This window comes from Streptopelia decaocto (assembly GCF_964273445.1).
Source record: "Streptopelia decaocto genome assembly, chromosome: 2".
Classification (NCBI taxonomy): domain Eukaryota; kingdom Metazoa; phylum Chordata; class Aves; order Columbiformes; family Columbidae; genus Streptopelia; species Streptopelia decaocto.
The window spans coordinates 100,751,815-100,774,686 of NC_138655.1; the positions used below are offsets into that span (position 1 = coordinate 100,751,815).

The following is a 22,872-nucleotide window of genomic DNA, read 5'->3' on the forward strand; positions in this document are numbered from 1 at the left end:
CCGTCTTGGCCACCTGGGCACACTGCTGGGTCATGTTCAGCCACCTGCTGACCAACAGCCCCAGGTCCTTCTCATCCAGGCAGCTTTCCAGCCACTCTTCCCCAAGCCTGTAGTGCTGCCTGGGGTTGTTGTGATCCAAGTGCAGGACACAGCACTTGGCTTTGTTAAACCTCATACAAATGGCCCCAGCCCATCCAGATCCCTCTGTAGAGCCTTCCTACTGTTCAACAGATCAACACTCTCACCCAAGATATTAACAAAAAAGCCCCTAAGAATTACAGTATAATGCAGGCCAAACCAAAAACTGTGCTTTAGAGTGTGAGCAAGGTGATGTTTGGAATTTGCAGAAGCCAAACTGTTTCTGAAAAGCTCAGAGCAAATCCACAAAACAACATCAGACTTTAAGGTGCTAATTCTAACTGCATCTTCTAACTCCATTGTCTATGAGACCTAGATTTCAGATTTCCTTTAGATATTTAAATTCCCCTTGACATCCACAGTTTTGCTTTAGGCACGTGGAAAAAAATAGTCTAGGCCATGGTTATGACAGCATTCTTCCAGAACTCAAAAGATATGCATGTGTATGCTTGAATCATAACATGAGGAAGCAAGGAAGTCCATGCCATTCTGTCTACGACATCAGGCTTGACAAAGGTAGTAGCTCTTAACTATTTAAGAGCTTAAGACTTCAAATTAATAAAAAGACAAAAATATGTCACAGAAAATACTTAATATAACAAGACATACATGTAAGCACATGTTGCTTTGTTTACAGGATGATGGCTGAATGTCCATTTAAAAGAAGAAAAAAAAAGATCTTGTGAATGACTCCTCTCTGGTGACGAATGATAGGACCCAAGGGAATGGCAGGAAGATATGCCAGGGGAGGTTTAGGCTGGACATTAGGAAAAGGTTCTTCACTCAGAGGGTGGTGGAACACTGCAACAGGCTCCTCAGGGAGGTAGTCATGGCCCCAAGCCTGACAGTGTTCAAGAAGCAACTTGACAATGCCCTCAGACACATGGTGTGAATTTTGGGGTTGTCATATGCAGGGACAGGAGTTGGACTTTATGATCCTCGTGGCTCCCTTCCAGCCCAGGACATTCTATGATTCTTCACAGTCATTGTTGCTCCACCCAAGTCCATGCTAGTTTCATAAGGATGGCATTTAAGTGCATGGAAAGATCACCTTTGTAATGAACTCTACATAAAAATAAAAATTAAATATATAATAAACCCACAACAGAACAACCACCACCACCCCTGCACACACACTCTAAAATGCAGAGTCAAATAATAAACTCTAAACACTACATGGCTACACATATACTTACGGCTTCATGTTAAAAATATCTTTAAAGCCAGACACATTCAAATCTTTGTTTTTATGCTTTTCAGCTACAAACTTTTCTTTAGTCCAAGTCATTTGCACTTTTTCCGGCATAGCAGCAGCCACGCTTGATTTGACTGCTGGAGTTGAGTGCGAAGCAGTGTTTCTGTCATGGATCAGCTGAGCCTGGCCACAGAACAATCAATTACCTCAAGATTCAGTCAAAAAGAGCATTTGTAGATTATGCAGTATTAAAATTTTGAAAAGGAATTTCACAGCAGCTCAACAAAAGAATATAGAGAAAAATGCACCTTATTATTTTGTCAGATACTGTCATAAACGCTGTCCATTTCACATACCTTTATGTAGGTGAACTACCAACATGACCCATGATCTCAGTAACACAACATTTGACTGGCTGAATTGAAGACTAGCTACATTCCATTAGATTATTTATGCATGCAAGTGCATATTACAGAACAAAAGCCAATCAACCTAATCATAATGAGGCCTCCTCCTCCCTTGTAATAGCAGAAATTCAAATCACAACTTTAAGAACACAACATTGTTGTTTCCACATTCATACGCACTTGTATGTTCTCCATTTTCCTTGCTCCTCTTAAGAATGAAGAAATATTTCACGTTATTTATTCACTTTCCCTCATAATATTTTTTCCATAGGCTTCTGTATTTCCATTGAACGCAACACAAATACAGTACCTTAGACTTAAAATCACAAGTATGAGGGAGAATTGTTTTTGAGTGAGGGGTTGCAGGTGTGGAGATGTGGTTGCTTTTTTGTGGTTTGTCCCCTCCCCCCCACTTTTTTTTTTTTTTTTTACATTTTTAGTAGCTACAAAGTCTCTTCAGAGACTTGATAAATCATGAGTTGAAGCACCTGTTCCATTTGCGAACATCAATTAATCACATGTTAGTGATGGTCATGTCCATTTATGTTGCAATTAAGAAGAATCAATTTCTTTCAGGTCACAATCAAAAACATGTATAAAATAAGGACAGATAAGAAAACTACTTTCTATTTCTGAACACCAATTCTCTCAGTGGTTCACAAACTGTAACTGCAGCTGCTTTTAAAGGTCTAAGAGATTCTATATTTTTCTTAAGTTATTTCCCTAGTCCCTTTCCTTGAGGATTCCTGAATCCTAGAATTCTCTTTTGGGGCTTGCATAATATCTATTTGACAGTCTTCAGATCTCCCCAGAAGATTAAATCACAAGTCAAGACTACAAATCTAAAGTTACTGTGGATACAGTTCTATCATGAGAATGCAAAAAGGTAACCAATACAGGCAGATACTATGTGTGCCATACAGCAGTATCAAATAAACTAAAAATTTCAAACTAACAACTGTGAGTTCAGAGCAACTATGCTTCAATGGATGAAAGTTTGCCATTTTTAGAAAGACAGCAAGGCCAAGAGAAATTATGGATCTGTAGCACACACCTGTAAAGATGCACATTTTCATTAGGGCTATTTTGATACCAAATTAACTACACGTTAATTAATTAACTAACATGTTCTTGTCATACTTCATGAAGAAATGGAAACACAAAGGTATACAGCATTTCCACAAACTAGGCTACGAGCAACAGTTCAAGTGCACACTAAAACAATTGATTACATCATTCCGTTTCCTTTCAAACTCACCATGCAGAAAGTATTAATAACATTTATGGGTTAATGATGGCTTGTCAATAAGCATAGAAATGTCTTTAAACAGCTTTAGTGTATCTATACAGTCTCTGAGAGGCTTGAGTACTGCAATGTCAGAACTATACAGGAAGGCAGTGTGTTATGAAAGCAAGAAATATGCTTATTAAGGAAACTATTAAGACTTTAAGAGATAGAAGGCAGGGAAATTTCTTTGCTTCTGGCTCTCGTGAAAAACAGGCACTCAGAAACATAAGGGCTTCTTTTATGGAAAATAAGTATGAGAAAAATAGTATTTAGTTCATGTCACAGAAGCATCATCTAGAGAAAAAATACAGGGTAAGATAATGAAGTTAGAAAAATATTGAATTTAAAATTTATTAAGAACTGTTCCATAACAATGAATAACCAAGTTATTCCTTTGTAGTTTGGTCTGAAATAGCGGCACTTCAAGTGTTGCAATAGGAAAATATATCTAGCCAGTACTATGTCCAACTACCTCCTCCTCTTGACAATCATTAGTCAGCAGTGCCTGCACATCTTGACCAATGGACTGTGGACTGGAGTAGCTTTTTCTTCTGACTGAGCCTCGAGACTCATCAGTGATGCTCTGAATCTGGGACAAAAAGGTTACCAATGACAAAAAAACCCACCACCACCAGTCTACAGACAAAAGCAGATGATCATCTCATTCAAAATAAGAATTGCCTTTGTTTAAATAGATGAGAATTGGTATCATAGCTTGTTATAATCTTGGTTTCTTTTCACAAACATGCCATATGTTTATATATACTATTTTGGGATGTTAAGCAGTTAGTTATCAAGTCTCTTTACAGAGATTTATGAAAAGAGGAAGTGAATTGAATCCTTTAGTCTACATAGGAACCTCAAATACTCACTCAATTGTGAGGTTCACAGCCCTTCATACATGTGATGCTTCAGATAAACTGATTTTATTCAGTTACATAAAAAGTATTAAAAAAATTAAGCAAATGAAAAAGCTGCTTTCTGATTCTAAACTCTGACTTGCTTCCTAGCAATTCACAAACTATAATTAGGCTCCTTGCCTACATGCACCCACATTTCTGCCTATCTTACCAAGCAGCAGCAATCTGCTGCACAATCCAACACAAAACAGCGGTGAGATGGATGACTGCCTTTTCACAGCTCAAATGATACCACTGCCTGCCTCAGCAGTCAGAGAAGGAAGCCAACAACCACCAGGAAGGGCAGCAAGGAAGTGAGGGAGGTTCTACATTTTCTTTAGTCTTTGCAGCATCACTGTCAGAATCAAGTGTTTGGCAGCTTCACTCAAGTCTTCAGATCTCACTCTTCGCAGGTATGTGTTACATTTACACCCAAATAGAAGCAAATCAACCAAGTTTTTCAAAAAAAGGAAACAAAAATCCAATGGGTCCCTGTGCCCCAATTCCACAAGAAAATCCAGGGGGAAGATCAAATAAAGTTCCATTTTAAAGAGTGACAGAAGAGGGGAGGGTGATTCTTCAGGGATAAGAGTATGCCTAGAGGGAAACAGTAAAAGAACGCTATACAAAACCAAGTTCTCCTCTTTGCAAAGGTCTGAACCTTGTTTGAGGAGATACTAGCATAGAAGTGAGGTTAAAATACTAATCTTGGTGGTAACAGGAAACAAAACTATAAATATCATTCAAAGTTGGAATATCAGCATTATATTTTAATATCTGGAGACAGATAATTAAAATAAAGGCAATGGTAATTTGAACTAGTGATATTAATGAGAAAAATGTTTTGGAGGTCATCATGAAACTGAAGGGGATGGCTCAGCTCATTTAAGACAAGATGATGAGATTAAGAAAGGTACACTGAGTGCATATTCTCAACTTCTAGCTCCAGAGGAAGTGAAAGCATAACTAAACATTTTCTGATGAAAATACAATTAGGGAATAGACTGCCTTAGCTAACAGAATTATTTGGTATACTGCTTCTTACAGAGCTTGTTTAGAAACTGCTTATATAGAGCTTGCTTAGCATAAGTAACTTAGTTCTCTCTGGTTGCAAGCTGTGAACTTTGGAACTTTCTGCCTTGTTAATCCAAAAAGGCCCCAGAGACTGTTTAAGAGAGGATAAAAGCGCTACATCCCTAGAGGTAAGCAAAGGAACAGAAGGAGGGTCTAAAAGAAGATGAGAAACAGAGGTTTTGGCTATGCCAAGGACTTATTTTTTCTTTCCAGCTACAGGTGCAAAATAACAAATGAAGGTCAGGACTTAGACTGATATCTTGTCTGATCAGTAAAAGACAACCACCCACAGAGATAAACAGCCCACCTGACAAAAATCAAGAGGATCCAATGAAGCAGGAGGAGACATTAATTTTACAATTGGTCCAAACTGACACACAAGAGGTCAAAAGCTTAGACTGTAAGCATATAATTTGGCCAGGGTCTTTACTAGGGGTATGACTTCCAGAGGCACCCAGCTCAATCTGCTTTATGCTATACCTTATAAATTATTTAATTTAGAGGAATTTCTGGAATTCATGCTGAGTTTCTGCTTTGGGATACCCAGAGTGAAGAAGCTTCCCTAACAATACAAAAGAACAAGGTAGATTAAGATATGCCAATCAGAAATAGACAGATATGGCTTTTATTCTTGGACAAGGCAGGAAATAAGAACTAGATGTTCTTGGATTTATCAAGGATTTTACTTCAGATAACGAAATAAACTCAATGGTATTTTTAATATCTCAGATTTTACCCTGCCTTGATATGAAGAAACACAGTGGAGCTATAACCATGATGGTTACATTTAGATAAAAGTGAGTAATAAAAACACGCACAGGAGGGCGAAAGTATGAAAACTTCCAAGTAACCAACACTCAAGTAGTACAGACTCCAACAAGCTCACAGAGCTGAGAAGAAATTTTGTCTCCACTGCAATTTATATGCTATAGACTATAGAGCCTTATGTCCTTGGGCTACTTGTAAAGAATACATGAGGAAGTTAAATCATTGAAAACCTACCGTAGATTGATTAATCGCTTCAATTCCACTAGAAAAATACTAGCGTTCAATAATGAAATGAGAAAAATTTAAAGATACTGAGTAAGGAGTAGAGGATAACTAGTTTTTTTACTGAAAATATGTTAGGCAGGCTCAGATTAAAAAAAAAAAAATCTACTTTGACACAGATGAGAAGAAAGAAGATTTCCAGCAGCACATTATTGTGGCAATACAAAGCAACTTTAGGAACCTTAAAAAAAAAAAAAACAAAACCATCCTGCCAAATGAAAAAACACACACATACCACACCAACTGCATGGATTTGTAAGATTAACACCAAAATGGCTTAGGCATAAAATGAGTTAATTATCAGTAGGCAAAAAAGTCACAAGAAAAAAATCCAGTTATTTTATGAATGAGCAGTTAAACATAGTGGAGATCTCTTATTTGGCTAGGAGGGTAATCACAGTGACAGAGCCAAAGCATTTAATACATCACTAAAAATTGATTATTATAATGGGATAGCTAACACAGTAAATGAAGGCGTAGGAGCACAAGCCAAGAGAAAAGAAAAATAGTTAGAAGTTACAAATACTTACAAAAGTACAGTTGCACAAAGCCTGTCACTACAACATGCAAAACACACTAGGGACTAGTAAGTATAGGGGAGCAGCAAATGTAGCATTCTCATCTGGATATCATAGGATTATAAGTCAGCCAGCCTAATTTTGGCTCCAGAAACAATTAGTTGACACATAAAACATTCAAAGTCATGCAGAAACTAAAAAAGTGTGAATTAACAAGACCAAAGCACAAACAAATCTGAATAGTCATGAGCCTTAGATACTGATACATGCCAAGTCTGGAAATGTTCTAGATATATTTCATGCTGACACAAGTGTTTTGCTAGTAAATACTTGTACTAATCTTAAGGACAGAAAAACTGTAAACATCTGTTCAAATAAAAAAGGATTTATTTTTTTTTTCCACACAACCTTGTAAGTGAAACCTGCTGTAGAGAAACTAACATGGAAAACAGCTATAAAAGCTTTTGACTAGTTAGAAACTGATTAAAAGCCACAGCCAAGAAATACTACTTTCAGATTTTTCACAGAACATCTTGCCAAAGTCCCTACCTCTCTTTCCCTTTCGTTCTTTGATAGCTGCATCTGTTTTAGCATCTGAGATCGTTGTTCCATCATAAGAGTCTTCTCATATGTGAATGCAGAAATATCATTTTCAAACTGCAAGAGATTGGCATTAGAAGCATCAGAAGAGAAGTACTACTCAAAAGAACCACATTTAGACTATACCACATTTGTTCCCACATTCATTCAGTCCTGGATGTATTTATCACATCATAGTATTCCCAAGCATATAATTGATATAATCATTTCTGTCCTCATTCTTAGAACTTCTTCAAACAGCAATCTCACACAATGAACTATCCTACTATAGCAACATCTGTGTGATTTTTATCTAAATTTGAGATACTTGGGACAGACTTTCCATTTTTTTCTTCCAACCAGGTTGCAGAAATGAGAAAGGGTTGAAAGTGCTTATTTAAGCTGGGTCTGCATTGCGGCCCTCCTGAACATGTGTGCACACTTGGTTTCTTAAAAACTGTTTAGAGCCACAAAATAACACGTCATCCTTTCACCAGTGAGAAACGTTCATTAATAGAAGCATCTATGAAGAAACTCCAGCATACATTCTCACATCAGTGCAAAGCTAAAATACAACATAAAAACCTATGGGGGTCATGTATATTGTCACTGAATCAATGTCTCTTATCTTCTGGAAAATTCTCAGGTTTAAATATGACTCACATAAGAATAAATTGTGCTTCCTATAGTATCTTTCCACTAAAAATCCAGCCAAGACTGAGCCAATTTATGGTGTTTGTTCATCTTTTCATCAGAACATGCCACAGCGTTTTAGTCTTTTATATTCAGTACTCTAAAAAAAAAAAACCCACAAAAAACAAACAACCAAAAAAAAACAACCCACACCAAAACTAAAATAAATAAATAGATTTATCTTACTTTCTAGATCAAAATACTAACCAAATTTTTCATAAGTCTTTTTTTTTGTACTTTAAACAATCCTTAAATTTCACTTTATGGCTAACTAGCACAATAAGTCTTTTTGACAGGTTTTGTTCATTTCACGAGCTGGTGGTAGTTTAAGTATTGAACCAGTTGATAGACTACAGCTTCAGTCCTTAGCAGTCTATGACCAGTATTTAAAAAGGGAAAAAAGTTAGAATTCATTTTATCCCTACTTGACTTGTGAATCAGTAGCTATATCATATTGTTGTTCACTGCTAAAGAGGCTGGCAATGCCCAAAACAACCAAAATACTCCCATGGGGATCTAGGGATTCCTTATTCCAGGGAGATATTCATACAGCAGCTGGAAAAACAAATATGTCCATCCTCTCTCATGCTGGATGCCATGGACTATTAGATTAAGCACATTCTGCCTTCCATTTCAGTGCCTACTAATAAATCAAGCATCTCCTTCCTGAATGAACTCTCTCTATGGAGTAGTCCTCATAAAAAAAGTAGGCACTAACATACCAAAACTCTACTTGCCAAAACCATTGAACTCAGTACCTCATAAAGTAGCATTGTGACATGGTATGATAATGTTGCTTTAAGAAACTTTTTGTTCTTAGCAAGCCTGCAATCTTTCCTTTCTCATATTTGGGCTAACATCTCTTACTTTCAAAAACGCTAAATCCATTTTCCCAAGCTTAGTCTCAATTGCACCTAAAATAAGCAGTAACATACCATTTCAACAACTTCCACTTCAGCATTCAGTCTAAGATGATACAAGAACATCTGAAGATCCTTCTTCATTTGAATGCTATTATCATCCATTTGAGCGACAGTGAAGATACGCATTTTACATTTTCTCCAAACCTGTCAAAAAGATACATTATAACAGTTTGTAACAGGGGTTGCTATCACTATGCATAACTCTACCAAGGTGAAAGAGTATTTCATTAGAAACCCTTAGAACTATTAATTGCTAGAAAACAAAATCCCAGCCATTTTCTGTTGTCCTTGCCTTGTGCTGTCGAAGAAGAAAAGGCAGTAACATCAGCATGCCACCATCATGAACAATCCACCATACATCTATGTTTCCTTCAGTAAAACGTTCTTGATTTGTTGGAAATAAGTCTATGTTTTTAGCCACCAGCAGTGCTTGCTGAGCTGCTGTTGTTTCTCGTACAGTGTCTGCAAAGGAAAACAAGATCAAGAACTTCTAGCTCTCAGTCACAGCTTTTGTTTTACATTCAAAAACTAATATCCTCACAGATTCTGCTGAGGCAAAAGAAGAACATCCTGGTTTTAGGGACTAACCTGCTTGAGAGAAGAATAAAAGAAGCTATGGTTGAGGTGACTGAGGGCTGAGAAAACCCACTCCATGTGAAATCAGATGTGGGGAAATATTCAGTTGTCCAGCAGACATTCAGTGTCACATTTACTCCACACAGCAAATACATCAGTTACATAGTTGTATTACAAATGCACAGGAGAAAGTAAAAAACATACCAACAAAATTTTTCCACGAGAAACGATTTTCTGTCTGCTTCCATGACTGTGGCCATGCCATCAGGACTGTGTTGTGCTTCATCCCTCCTAGACCAGCTGACTGAATTAAATAGGATATTCCATCTCTGAAACTGGGAGACACCACAATCTGGCAAAATCCTTTAGTCTTTTCCACTCCCATTAAGGCCTTAACATTCTGCAAAATGAAGATTACAGTCATCAACACTGGTAATAAACACCATAAGGAGTAACAGCACTAGGTAAGTGCAAAATGTTAGCTACAATATACAACCAATGTCAAGAAACTGCTAATTCCAAAAGAGGCAACGTGATTTTATGACAACAAAAACCCAAAACACCCACCTCCCCAAAAGGCACACACAGGTTTTTCATTACTTTCATTATTCAGCCTTTTATTTCCAAAGAAGGATGAACAAGACATGAGTAAAACCATATTGACAAAGATAAGTAACACCGCTTCAGGTAAAGTCAAAACTGCTGACTGACAAAGCATTATATGTTTGGAATGACAAGTTCTTTATTTTAGTATTGGGAGAGTCTGGAAAAACGTGATGCCAAGGTCTTTAAAAGAAGAGGCTTCCAAAGCTGCTTAAACAACTTTGACACTGAGAAGCTGATTGTTTATTTATCAGCTCCTGACAAGTAAAAATAGCAGGAGACCACTGGAATCACTGGTTGAATAACAAGAAGATAAACTGATTAGATTAAATCACCCACAACCCTTTAATTTCAAAATGGCTCGCCTTCATTTAAACCCTGACAAACATCCAGACTCGTAACCAAGTAATTTTAAAGTAGCATTCAAAATGGTATCAAGGTTGGCTAGGGAAGATCAGCCTAGGCATTTTTTATGTTTTGATGGCATGACTTTAAAAATCCTGTCAATATCAATGACTTGTGTGGGAGATCAGCACATTTTCAGAAAAAGAGACAGCACATGAAAATCTAGAATTTTGGAAGCACCAAAATTCCTATCAAAAAACATCAGGAACAGATTTGATCACACTGGCTCAGTGTGGCTTCACATCAGAAATTCTGTTTAGCAGAGGAAAAAAAAGTTCAGAGAATTTGGTAGCAAAGCTAGCAAATATGTCTGTGCAAGCAATATCTGCAAAGGCCTATCAATTGAAACAGATTTTTCTTTTAAAAAGACAGAAGAAATCTTGTTTTCTTACAAGTCTTCAAGAAATGTCTTCTAGTTGAAATCTTCCAAAACCAATGAGGCCTCCAGACACTCAAACATTTAAAATTCATCTTCATTTTGATGTTAATTGCAATAGTTTCCTTAAATACCAGGTCTAATCTTGGAATTCTCCAGCAAGTCAAGTTTCCCTTAAATTCATTCTTGTTCCATCTCTCAAAAATGTAATTGACTTCAAGTTAAACCAAGTATAGGTAAGATTTCAAATCCTCATAGGTAACCAGTTACTGTTTAAAAGGTTTTCTTTGTTTTATTTCAGAGGTGTGATTGTGTTCTTAATGTTGTTTTCTACTCAAACATGTTGATAATAAAACCTTAACAACCATTACTTTCACAACATATCACTGCTAGACATTTTCCATCATGCTTTCAAGCTAATTGCTCTCCTGGAGCCTTTTTACATGATATCAGCTAGGCTATCTGGCTTCATACTTCGTTACATTAAAAACCACTAGGGGTAAGTCTGAATACCAAGAGGAAGAAAATAAAAAACTGGGAGAAAAAGGGCTGTTAGCTTTGTTAAGTCTATTTCCACATCTGAAATACTTATTTTAGAGATGCCATGTTTGAATAAATCACAGGTGTTTTTACACAGCTTTGAAGACAACTTGGATCAAAACAAGAGATGTTTCAACTGATACTTTTTTTCAACAACACTGAAGATATTAACCATATTTGGAAGATAAAAGGGCAAAGCCTACTTTTGGAGTAGACTTTATAGCAGTTTTCTAAAGGCAAGAGGTTTTTCAACAGTATTCAATAAATACATGAAACATTTTATGCTCTAAAAATGTTTCCGTAGGAGAGTTTGCGTAGGTAAGCAAACAAAATTATCTATACCGAGTTACCCAATACTGGATTAAACAAAGTAGTACACAAGTTGTTTAAGACTGAACAAAAAGGGAAACTTGCTTTGCATTGAGTCCAAGCTGTATGAACAGTGGATCTTCAGAAGATCAGTCTATTAACCTCCCCTTTTCCTCCAGGGGACAATTTAAGTTTAGGTTCAGGTATTTAAGGGCTTTGCACAAAAGTGCTTATTTATTTCCAATCAGGTAGCACAGTTAAATACTGATAAGTTGTCAGGGGAAAAAAAAGAAACATTCAAACTAAATTCACTTTTTGTAAGCACAGTTAGATGTAATTTTAAATTACATGACAACCTACTGTTTTTTCCTACCATGTCTTCTTTCCAATAGGAAAGAAGAAAGAAAAGTAAAGGATCTCAAGAAGGGATTCTGGAAAAAAACTGCTCCTAATCCTAGCTCTGCTATGTATTTCTAGGACAAGGCAGAAAATAATACCATGTATACATCTCCAGAGGATGAAACTATGCCAAACACATCTGCATTTGTTAGATCGGTGTTAAATAAAACTGTTTATAAGGTAATTTGTTAGAAGTTAATCACTTGGCTTTTTCAAGAATGTAATTTGATTATAAGCCCAGGGCTCCCAATATTAAAGAAAATAAAAATCTAAGAAGTATCAGAATTGTCTGATGCTATTGGGAAATTCTATAAAAGATTCTGCTACACAAGTCAACCTGTTCTTTAAATATCATCATTACTTGTGTCGATAGTAAAAATCAATGGTTTATTCAATAGTTTACAACAGACTATTCTAATTCAAGATATGAGTTATCCAGACTCAACAGGTAAATACTAATGGAAGTTACAGGTGTTTTTAAGATGACTTTTCCATACCTCTTCAGCTTTCTGAGTTTCTGTACATTTATCCAAGTAGACTCCCTGAAGCACAGAGCCCACAATAGTCAGTCCTTTACCAGCCTTCAGCTGAGAGGTGAAAGAAAGTAATCTAGGATGTTTCACCAATTGCTCATTATCCAAGTTTAATAAGACCAAAAGCTGGGGTCTGCAAAAAAAAGTTAAACACATATATACAGACAGAAAAGCAAGAAATAATTGGAAAATTGCAGATTAAGTGCTTAATTCAATGGAAAACATTCAACTACCAAGCAAAATAATGATTTGCAATAGCAACAACAGTTCAGGTACAGAACACCTAAGTGAGCCACCATACAATCATTCTGAAAAGCTACATTGAAGTTTCAACAAGAAAATTATTAAATAAAAATTATCACCTTTCCTGCTACTTGAAATGGTTAAACACTGAATGTGGACCAGATTGTTTACAGCTCCATTCAGATCGATTTTGAAAAACTCCAGAGACAGAGATATCACTCTGGGTAACCTCTTCAATGCTTGGTTATCCTCCTCAGTTTTTTTTTTTCCTTTCTCTCCATTCAATTGTGTTCCCTAATGCTCCTACAATATACTGTTGTAAGGAGTCTGACTCCATCTTCTCAGTAAGCTCCTTTAAGGCACTGTATGTTTACTCATTAGTTATATCACCTTTAGGCTCCCCTGAAGCCTCCTCGAAGCTGAATAAGAACAGCTCCCTCAGCTTCTCCCCACAGAAGACAGGCTCCTGTGCCCCAACCGTCATGTTGGTGATCCTTTGCTGAACTCACTCCAGTCTTTTGTACATCATGGTGCCAGATGAAACATTCTAGATGTATTCTAATGAGTGCTAAGCAAAGAGGAATATTTCCCAATATATTCACTTCTCAATATACTAGCTATGATCCTGTTGATGCACTCCAGCATGTCACTGCCAAGGCATATTCATGGCTTTCTATCTACTGGGAACCCCAGGTCCTTTTCAGCAGAGCATGTTCCCAGCTTTGTGCCATTGCACTGGACTAGTCTGTCCCAGGTACTGGACTAGTCTGTCCCAGGTACTGGACTAGTCTGTCCCAGGTACTGGACTAGTCTGTCCCAGGTACTGGACTAGTCTGTCCCAGGTACTGGACTAGTCTGTCCCAGGTACTGGACTAGTCTGTCCCAGGTACTGGACTAGTCTGTCCCAGGTACTGGACTAGTCTGTCCCAGGTACTGGACTAGTCTGTCCCAGGTACTGGACTAGTCTGTCCCAGGTACTGGACTAGTCTGTCCCAGGTACTGGACTAGTCTGTCCCAGGTACTGGACTAGTCTGTCCCAGGTACTGGACTAGTCTGTCCCAGGTACTGGACTAGTCTGTCCCAGGTACTGGACTAGTCTGTCCCAGGTACTGGACTAGTCTGTCCCAGGTACTGGACTAGTCTGTCCCAGGTACTGGACTAGTCTGTCCCAGGTACTGGACTAGTCTGTCCCAGGTACTGGACTAGTCTGTCCCAGGTACTGGACTAGTCTGTCCCAGGTACTGGACTTTGTACTTGTCCTATGTTCTTGTTGACCCTTTACCTGCATAGGTCCTTCCAAAAGAACATTCATACCCTTAACTCTACTGATATCATGCAAGTTCAGTTCAAACCACATACTTGATGAAGACACATTGTTTCCTTTAATCAATATCCAACCTGATTACTTTTCCCAAACCAACTTTTAATAATTTTCCTGTCATTACTACTAATTAAAAGGAAGGAGATAGAATTTGAGCATAGTTCCTGTCTCAGAACCAACACAATTTTAAGATGAAACAAGAAGACCCAGTTCCATCAATTACATTGACACAACAGAAAGAGAACCCATACAGAACTTAAGCGATGTCAGACATTTAACAGGAATATTCTTAGTCATCACTACATTACATTGGTGCCTCTGAGGTGACAAGTTCAGACACAGACAAAGGCAGCAGCTCATGTACTCCATAGTAACTACTTATGTGCATAAGTAGTTATGTGCAGGATCATAGGCTCACCATGACAAATGGTAAAATAAAGCCATTACTATGAAGGGCAACAGAACATTGCACACACACACACCGAAGGATACTATCACAGAGCAGTGACTCTAAAGTATCATGCTTAGTGACAATTTCTTGTATGTTCTGCTGATTAGAGCTCTGATTTGCATTACTTTCATCACAAGTGACAATGTACAAGTGTCCTTTTCATTTTATTTTCTTTTTGTTTTAGCTTTGAGAAAGACTGATTGTTTATCAAGTAAAAAAGAATATATTGCAAAAAAAAAAAGTGGTAGACATCTAACCCCATTACATACAAATGGACAGCAAAAGTGAGACTGTTTTAATGATATCCAAGCAGCTTAGAAAGCATTACTATTAAATGAAGCTCTGTAAAAAAAGTTGCCACAAAAAAGTAAACAAATAATGTATCCTCTGTATATTTATACATATATAGCAAAAAGACTACTTATGAAATTGCCACGTTTCTTCTAATAGAGACAGTGAGACTCAATGATAACTGTTCTTTGGAATCTAAAAACTCTAAGTAATCAAACATTAAAATTCTTCTGCACTTTGGAAAACCATGTTAACACCACATGGATTTAAGTTTGATTTAATTTGCTCAAGTTTCTAGCAAAGTTGATTATGTGCTGAGCACCTATTGTGGTAATTAAAACTATTGCAATGACATCATTGCCACTCCCGCCAGTATTCCCAGATTTACATATTTCAAGAATTATGTGACCTTGGACTTACCTCCAGTTCTTGGTGTGAGGAGGACCATCTTCAACACGAAGCAAAGCATAACGAGCTGCATTTAGAGACAGTCCTCGGATGCCATCACCCCATTCTTTCTCTGCTCTTCAAGGTGCAAAAGAGAAATTCAATTAACAGGATCTCATTTATTTATACAAATGAAGTGTGTTTTCTCATGTGAAGGATAATGGGCATAAAATTGAACACTGTTTTAACATGAATGCATGAGAAAACATCATCTTGAACATTTAAATCAAGAATGAAGACTAACCAAGGTAAAGGGATCCAAGACTGCTTCAAGAAAACTATATTTTAAGTATTTATAAATATTTATTATGGCCTATTTTATTCATACTTCAAAAGCTTTTTGTAATCATGAGGGCTACTTAAGTTGTTTTCAAGCGCTAGAATGAATAAACGAGGGCAACTCAAAAGGAACTGCTTTAGAGCAGCAGAGTAAGTGAAATGACTTTGGATGAATTAGTGTGTTGTATCTTCCCTCCAACACCACCACTACAGCTTTCTCCACTTCCTTTCCTTCCCAGTTTCTCTACTGGTTGAGTATAAAGCTTTATCTGCTCTCTTGATCACTTTCAATTTCCCTATATTTTCCCCTCCTCTTTCTCCCAATATAAAACTGTGCTATATGCTGAGTAGCCAATCAAGAAAGAAGTTCAAACATTATTTTGCTTTGTGGGATTCTACTACAGCAAGCAGTCCATATCCCTTGCGCTCCCCTCCCTCTTACTTCCATTCATGAATTCTCACTGAACTTTGCTACCTCTAGCATTCTTTTGAAATTTGATTACATAAGCCAAACTGAATTCAAAAGCTGTTACAGAACATGGCAACACCCCAACAGACAGAACATTCATGTAAGTTCCTTTCATTTAGTTATACAAAAATTAAAACAAAAACTGAGGTTTTCTCCAGACAGTAGTTTGTACGTTTTCGGGTGAGTTTCTACCCACTGCCAAATCAGCCCCTGCATTTGTAAAGGTAGGGAGAAGTTCAGTTTCTGGCGGAAAAAAAAAAAAAAAAAAAAAAAAATCCCCCTCTTTCTACAGGGTTGATGTGCTGGCTATGTGCCAACATACATAGAGTCTGTATATGAATTTGGATGTACATGTAATTTTATGTGTCTGCATACCTACATACACACAAACAGAACTGCTATCCTCCAATCTGACTTCTTGGCTAAAATAGGCAAATTAATTTCCTTATAATTAACGCAGTAAATGGAGCTCTTACAATCCAGGAAAACATCTAATCTGGAAATGGAGATATTAAAAGATGGAGAACCCACAAGGTGGAGCAGTTTATACCAGGTGATCCACTTAAGATCTGTGCTTCATTATTTATCAACACAACTGGCCTCACTTCGGTTTCCTTTTCCAAGATATTACTATTTTCTTGAATACATTATTTCAGAATTGGGTATCTTTCCTTAGAAAGGGAAATCACATACCTTACTGATCATAATTACATCTAGTGTTTGGGTATGTTTAGTTGGGGGGTTTTTGGTTAGTTTGTTTTTTTTGTTTGTTTGTTTGCTTGTTGTTTTTTGGGTTTTTTTTTGTTTGTTTTTTTGGTTTTTTTTTTTTTAATGAACTCAGCATGCTCTTTATGTCTCCTACTTGCACAGCATTTCTTACAGGTGTGGCTCTTTATGTGTCCCTTGTCAAATACATACAACACAAAGTATGTTGCAATTTAAAGACTATTTAAAGACTATTTAAACCTTCAGAAAACAGCCAGTTTTCAATGGATGCTCTGGACTGTTCAGTACAATGCATTCTAAAAAGTGCTAAAGTCCACAAAAACGAGTGTTTAGCACAAGTTAACAATAAGGCAGCAGTTTTGTAACAGTTGCTGCTTGATATTTAAAGGTGATATTCCTGAAGTACCAAAACTTTACACCATGATCTCTGCTCAAATGAAAATTTCCCAGCCTTATTGGTTCTTATTTTGACTCTGGCTGTCAAGAAGTTCCAAACAGAGCTTCCTGAGAAATTAGAACCTGAAAACTTAAAATCCTGAAGAGAGACAGGATCTTATCTTCTTTCAAAGAATACTCTTAATTCTATTACTTCAGTTTTATCTCTTTTATACAGAAGTAGTTTTCGCTTAAAGAAATTAAATATAGAACAAATAAGATATATGGTCTTACCCTCTATATTCTATGTATTTGTATATACATCCTGCGATTAGCATGGCAATCAAAGCATAGTACCAAGAGCAAATGAACATCAAGGCAAGACATAAACTCATCCCCAGGAATGATAGAGTCCTAAAAAAAACCATTTTTTTCCATTTTTTTAAATAGGCATGCAAACGTTCTACAAATTCAATTTCTTATCTAAGTTAACTTCCAGAAAGGTCCTCCTCCTTCAAAGGCCATTTCGCAGCTACTACATAAATAAAACTACATTGCCCCCTTTTTTTTTTTAAATTACATTCTGAACCTTTGTGTGAAATAAATAATACAACTGAACTAGATATAACAATAGATTTACTACATTTGTCAGTTCTGAAACTATCAGTACCACCAAGTAAGGTCAGTTTCAAAACACATTCCTATCACTCACTGTTGATTTGAAACTAAGCTAAAAAATTCTCAAACAATACTAAAAAACATTATATTACTTCCTGAAAAAATAGTTGATTAGTTTAAATTAAATGTGAAACAATTATATTGTCTACTCCTGTCGTGGCCTGTCTCTTAGGCAAGAAAACACTCAAAGGCTACAATGAAAGATTGTGTGAGAGCTCAAAAAGTTATATAGCATTTCCAGATTAAAGTATATATATGCTTCGTTTGCCCACACTTTTACTCAAGATAGACGTAAGCCAACTCAGAACTGGACAGTTTTGTGAATACTTTTAGCCATTTGTAGCACCTAAGATGTCTTTCAACCCAATTTCCAAATTAGATTTAGCTTTCACTGTATTAACAAAGACTGCTGGCTGACCCAACTTATGTTTGGTACCTTCCTTTACTTTGCTGCTTTAGCACCATATAAATATCAAGTCCAAATGCATCCACTTTTAAACCAAAGAAGAGCTTTCTACCTGTTCTGAGGACATTATAGATATGCAGTTTGTTTAAAAGAACAGCCCCTCTTTCACACTTGACTTAGCCAACCTAAGACCCTACTTTTACTCAGAAACTCCCATTCTGATTCTAGCCAAGCATTCTAACACCTGCTTTGGCTAGAAGTGATTATGTAGTCACACAATGAGGCAGTTGGCTTACTGATCTCTCTGGGAAAAATTATAAAAACAGAATTGTTGCCAAATGGTTACAAACTCTGATGGTGCCATGTCACAACTCTTTGCTTTTTCTTTCTCACCATGGTCCATCCTGTTCTTCTTGCTACCCTCCATCTTATCCACCTGCCTTGGCTTTTAAGCTACTTCGTAGCTCTCCTACTACACTTGTTCCACAATCAGATTATTTGGGGAGGTGGAACAAAAAAGACTCACAAAGCCAGCAATCCCCCATTTTACTTCTTGATGTTGCAAACACCTTTAGGTGCTTGCAGTAACTGACTAGGAGACGGGCACTGATGTAACTGGAAATTTGGGTGCCAAACTATTAAGTGCCTACTGAACATATTCAAAAAGAATTCTGGGGGCTAAAACTGTGATATTTCATTTTCATTCTGTTTTTTATAAGGAAAAAGAATAAACAACTCTTACATCCTAGAATCAGACCAGCTTATTTCCTAAAGGCTCCAATCTTCAAGGTATTTCAGCACTAAATTTTCAATATAATTACTGTTAAATAAATACATGTATTTTTAACATTCAATAAAATAGTCCCAATCTTAGTTTGAAATATTTGAAGTCAATTAAAAAAACCACCTAAACAAAAGAACACACCCACACTTTCATATAATTGACCTTTACTGACTTGGTCAAGTGCCCACTTGTCTACTTCAATTATCAAATGCAATGTCAGAAGTATAACATTTTACAAAAAGGATTATGTAATTAAAGAACCAACTGATATTTAGTGAGATATTTTTATGTACAAGTTTTGTTTTTGTTTTTGTTTTCATAACTACAGTTAAATAATATCAACCTTGCTGAACATTTTTACCTGTTTTCCTTATCTATATATACACACAAGACAGATCATTTTTTTTTCATCTTCTTTCTCACATATTCAGAAGATCTCTTGGCTTATAAGTAACATTAAATATCATCTTGTATCCCCCTCCCAAACCCTGCACATCAGCCACATGTTTTCACAATCACAGCTATTATTAGCCCCATCCCAAACACATGAAAACAAATGTCGCTATTAGAATGTTCACAGCAGGAATAATCTTGTACCTCATTTAAGTCAGGAGACTTCTTATTATTGCAAGAAAAACAACAATTTGGGGCTGTGTAATTTGTTTTAACTCTTTTGAATGAAAGAATATTCCCTACCAATGGTAATATTTGAAACGAGGTCTCCAGTTGGGAGTCCGTAAAAGTGTCTGAACTGCACAAGCCAGATTTACAAACATATAGCACATAAGGAAAAACCTGTGAAGAAAAAAAGAGAATTTTCCAATAGGAAATTAACTAGACAGATTTGAATCAAAAGGCTGAAGACAATACAAAAAAGGGTAGGAACTTGTACACCATATTCATAGTGGTCAATAGAACACAAGACACAGACTAAATACTTGTAGAGTATTAGGCCTCAAAACATGGTACTAGCATAATACAGAGCATCAAGCAATGTCTTCAGAGGAAAAGTAGCAAATAACTGACAACTATGGTGTACTGGTTTTGGGTTAATTTTCTTCATAGTTCCAGGTTTGTAACCAAAACGCTGTTGACAACACAGGGATGTTTTACCTGATGCTGAGCAGTGCTCACATGGCAAAGCTTTTTTTTTTTCTTCGCTGCCCCACCAGCAAATAGTCTTGGGGAGGAGACACATCTGGCACAGCTGACCAACGGGATATTCAATACTATATCACATCATGCTGAGCAGTAAGAGCTCAAGCAAAAAAGAAAGAAGGGGGGACATCTAGACTTAATGGTGTTTGTTCTCCCAAGTAACAGTTACACAGGGTGAAGCTTTCCTAAAAACAGCTAAACATCTACCTATTTGCAGTGAATTCATTCCTTATTTTGCTTTGCTTGTATGCAGAGCTTCTGCCTTACCTATTAAACTGTCTTTATCTCAACCCATACATTTTCTCAGTTTTACTCTCCTTATTCTCTCTCCCATTGCACTATGGAAGACTGAGCGAGCAGCTGTGTCAGGCTGAGCTGCCCACCAGGGTCAACCCATGACACATGGGACAAACCTCCAAGACAAAGTCAGTAAGATACAGTTTATAACCTAAAACATTAAATTGTTTTGTCTGTCTCTATTAGATGCACTTGAGCTAAAACAGTAGGAATTTTAAAATTGAGGTTTTTAAAAGCTTAACATACTTCTACTAGTATTCAACAACTCTGTCATGGAAAAAGTTTTTTGTGTCTAGAAATCAGTTCCCATCAAAATATGTTGTTGTTTCATATTACCTCCATGATCAAATAGGAATATAACTTATTAGAAGACAAAGTCTAGCACATATTATTTTAAAATAAAAAACCATTACCTAGTTAATTTAAAAATAAAATACTATTTAAATTAAGAACACAAAACATCACACTCATACTTACATTGAAAGAATTGGTGCTACACTGTCCAATGAGGCTATCAAAATTCCTATTTCACAAATACCAGCAGTGAGGAGCAGAGCCCAAGTTGGTTCTCCATTTGCTTTTCCATGACCAAATACCTAGATTTCAATTCAAGTAAACAGTAAGATTAGGGAAAGCTGTTCATTGCACAGTTAAAAAATACAGTGCAGATAATGAGCTAAATCTACCTGGAGCCAAAAATAGTCATTAGTTAAAAGGAAAATGAAGACATCTATACTACAAAAAGCCACAACCAAACTGCAAAAACCACCCATTTCCAATATGAAAAATGTTTACTAAAATAAGTAATGACTACATAAATGTACTACTGCAGTTACTGTTGAAATAAACCTAAGTAACTTAAAATCCACACGCAGATATTTATGCTTAGTCTATAAAAAGCCAATATAGTTGAGTGCAGTATTTTTTTGTAACACACAAAATAGGCATCAACTCAGTAGTTAGGAGCATAAATACTGATCTTTAAAGAGGACTTACGTAAGCCCATAATCCTTCACAGAGCCCTACCAAAAATTATTCTGCATGTGGTAATTTCCCTTGGGGATAATTCTGTCTAACTATACCAGTGATAGATTGCAAAATGCCTCACCTTAAGTTCCAGCCATATTTATTCTCCTCCATAAAGGCTAAACCCTCACTGTCATTTTCCATAATGGCTTCCTTTCCAAATGTCTAGTTCCTTTACCTCACTCATTCTCCATACCACCTCCTTCCCTTAGCTGCCTGTCATCCATCAATGTTCCTTCTCTTATATTTAAATGCCATTTTTCCTGCTCATGCTTCAAGTCTTTTTTGTTGTTTCTCTTTCCTTAAAAATGTCATATTATTTTCCCTATATTGATCTCCTTGCAATCATTTCCTTGATTGTCCACACAGAAGCTATATCACACTAAAACTGCAAGCGTTTTTCAATTCTCAGGTCCTTTCTGAAACGTCCTGCTTCTCCCGGATTCCCTTTCTCCCACTTCCCAAACCATATAAATTTTTTCCTTCCAATTCTTCACTCCTTGCATATCTAATCCTGATAAGATGGAGTCATACTGTCACCCTTTTACCAAGTACCAATTTTTACTTCAGACAAAAGTGATGTTTTTCATTTGCCCCTCTCAAGACAATTCACTGTATTATAACTTCTTCCCACTCACAAGTCAAACTCCATCATGATTCTGTCCCCCCCGCCCCCCACCCAGCATACCTAGTGTATTTACTTCCACTTACAGATATAGGTCTTGCAAATCAGGAAACATGCCACTACTCTCAACTGTGGAATAAAGCAGCAGCATGTTTTATATCCTTGCACATCCTTATCTTTCTCCACCATGGTAGAAAAGATACTCCTAAACTAAGGGAATGTTGATGTAACTTTCCTAATAAACAAGTTACCAATACTTTAGACACAGAGCAGCTCAAGCCAGTAGAATCAGAGACACAGCAGCTGCATTTCCCACCAGCAGTAACACTGCTCCAAGCACTGCTGGTAGAACATTCAGGCAGTAAAGGGGCTGCAGAAGCATCAGCTGCTGTCCTTCTTAGTCTTACTTCTCAATTCATTAACCCTTCTGGCTCTTGCTCCCAGTCCCAATACTAGCATCCACTTCCAGTGACCATCTCCCCCTCCAGCACAAGAGAAGGACCTGAGAGAAAATACCAGGGATATAGCCCCACTGAGACTAAGCACTGTCAGACAGACCAGGGAAGCAGCAGCAGTGGAACAGACCAAGTGATTAAAGACTGAGAAACAAATCGACAATAGCAGTATGATCTGCTTTCAGGGCAGGAAGGGAGGGGAAGAAACAACAACAAAACAACACCACACACAAGCAAACCTCAACACACACAAAAGCCAACCGACCCAAAGCCACTAGCATTACCTCTTCCATTTTATTTTGCTTCTTAGCTTGTCCAACCATCTCCTCTAACCCA

At 36.9% G+C, this 22,872-nt stretch overlaps 1 protein-coding gene across 5 annotated transcripts in view; it reads right to left on the bottom strand.

Moving 5' to 3' along the window:
* Positions 1 to 22,872, bottom strand: part of SLC12A7 (solute carrier family 12 member 7) — a 70,165-nt gene that overhangs the window by 5,040 nt on the left and 42,253 nt on the right. For 3 of the 5 annotated variants that reach the window (XM_082046836.1, XM_082046835.1, XM_082046834.1), the window contains 10 exons: positions 20,908 to 21,026; positions 19,672 to 19,770; positions 17,402 to 17,521; positions 15,232 to 15,336; positions 12,470 to 12,638; positions 9,545 to 9,740; positions 9,057 to 9,226; positions 8,777 to 8,908; positions 7,119 to 7,226; positions 1,335 to 1,516 (listed from right to left, as the gene is read on the bottom strand). In XM_082046836.1, coding sequence (XP_081902962.1) covers positions 1,335 to 1,516; positions 7,119 to 7,226; positions 8,777 to 8,908; positions 9,057 to 9,226; positions 9,545 to 9,740; positions 12,470 to 12,638; positions 15,232 to 15,336; positions 17,402 to 17,521; positions 19,672 to 19,770; positions 20,908 to 21,026 — 1,400 coding nt within the window. Of the gene's footprint in view, positions 1 to 1,334; positions 1,517 to 3,500; positions 3,618 to 7,118; positions 7,227 to 8,776; positions 8,909 to 9,056; positions 9,227 to 9,544; positions 9,741 to 12,469; positions 12,639 to 15,231; positions 15,337 to 17,401; positions 17,522 to 19,671; positions 19,771 to 20,907; positions 21,027 to 22,872 lie in introns of all 5 variants that reach the window. The other 2 variants (XM_082046838.1, XM_082046837.1) reach the window with 2 other exon arrangements.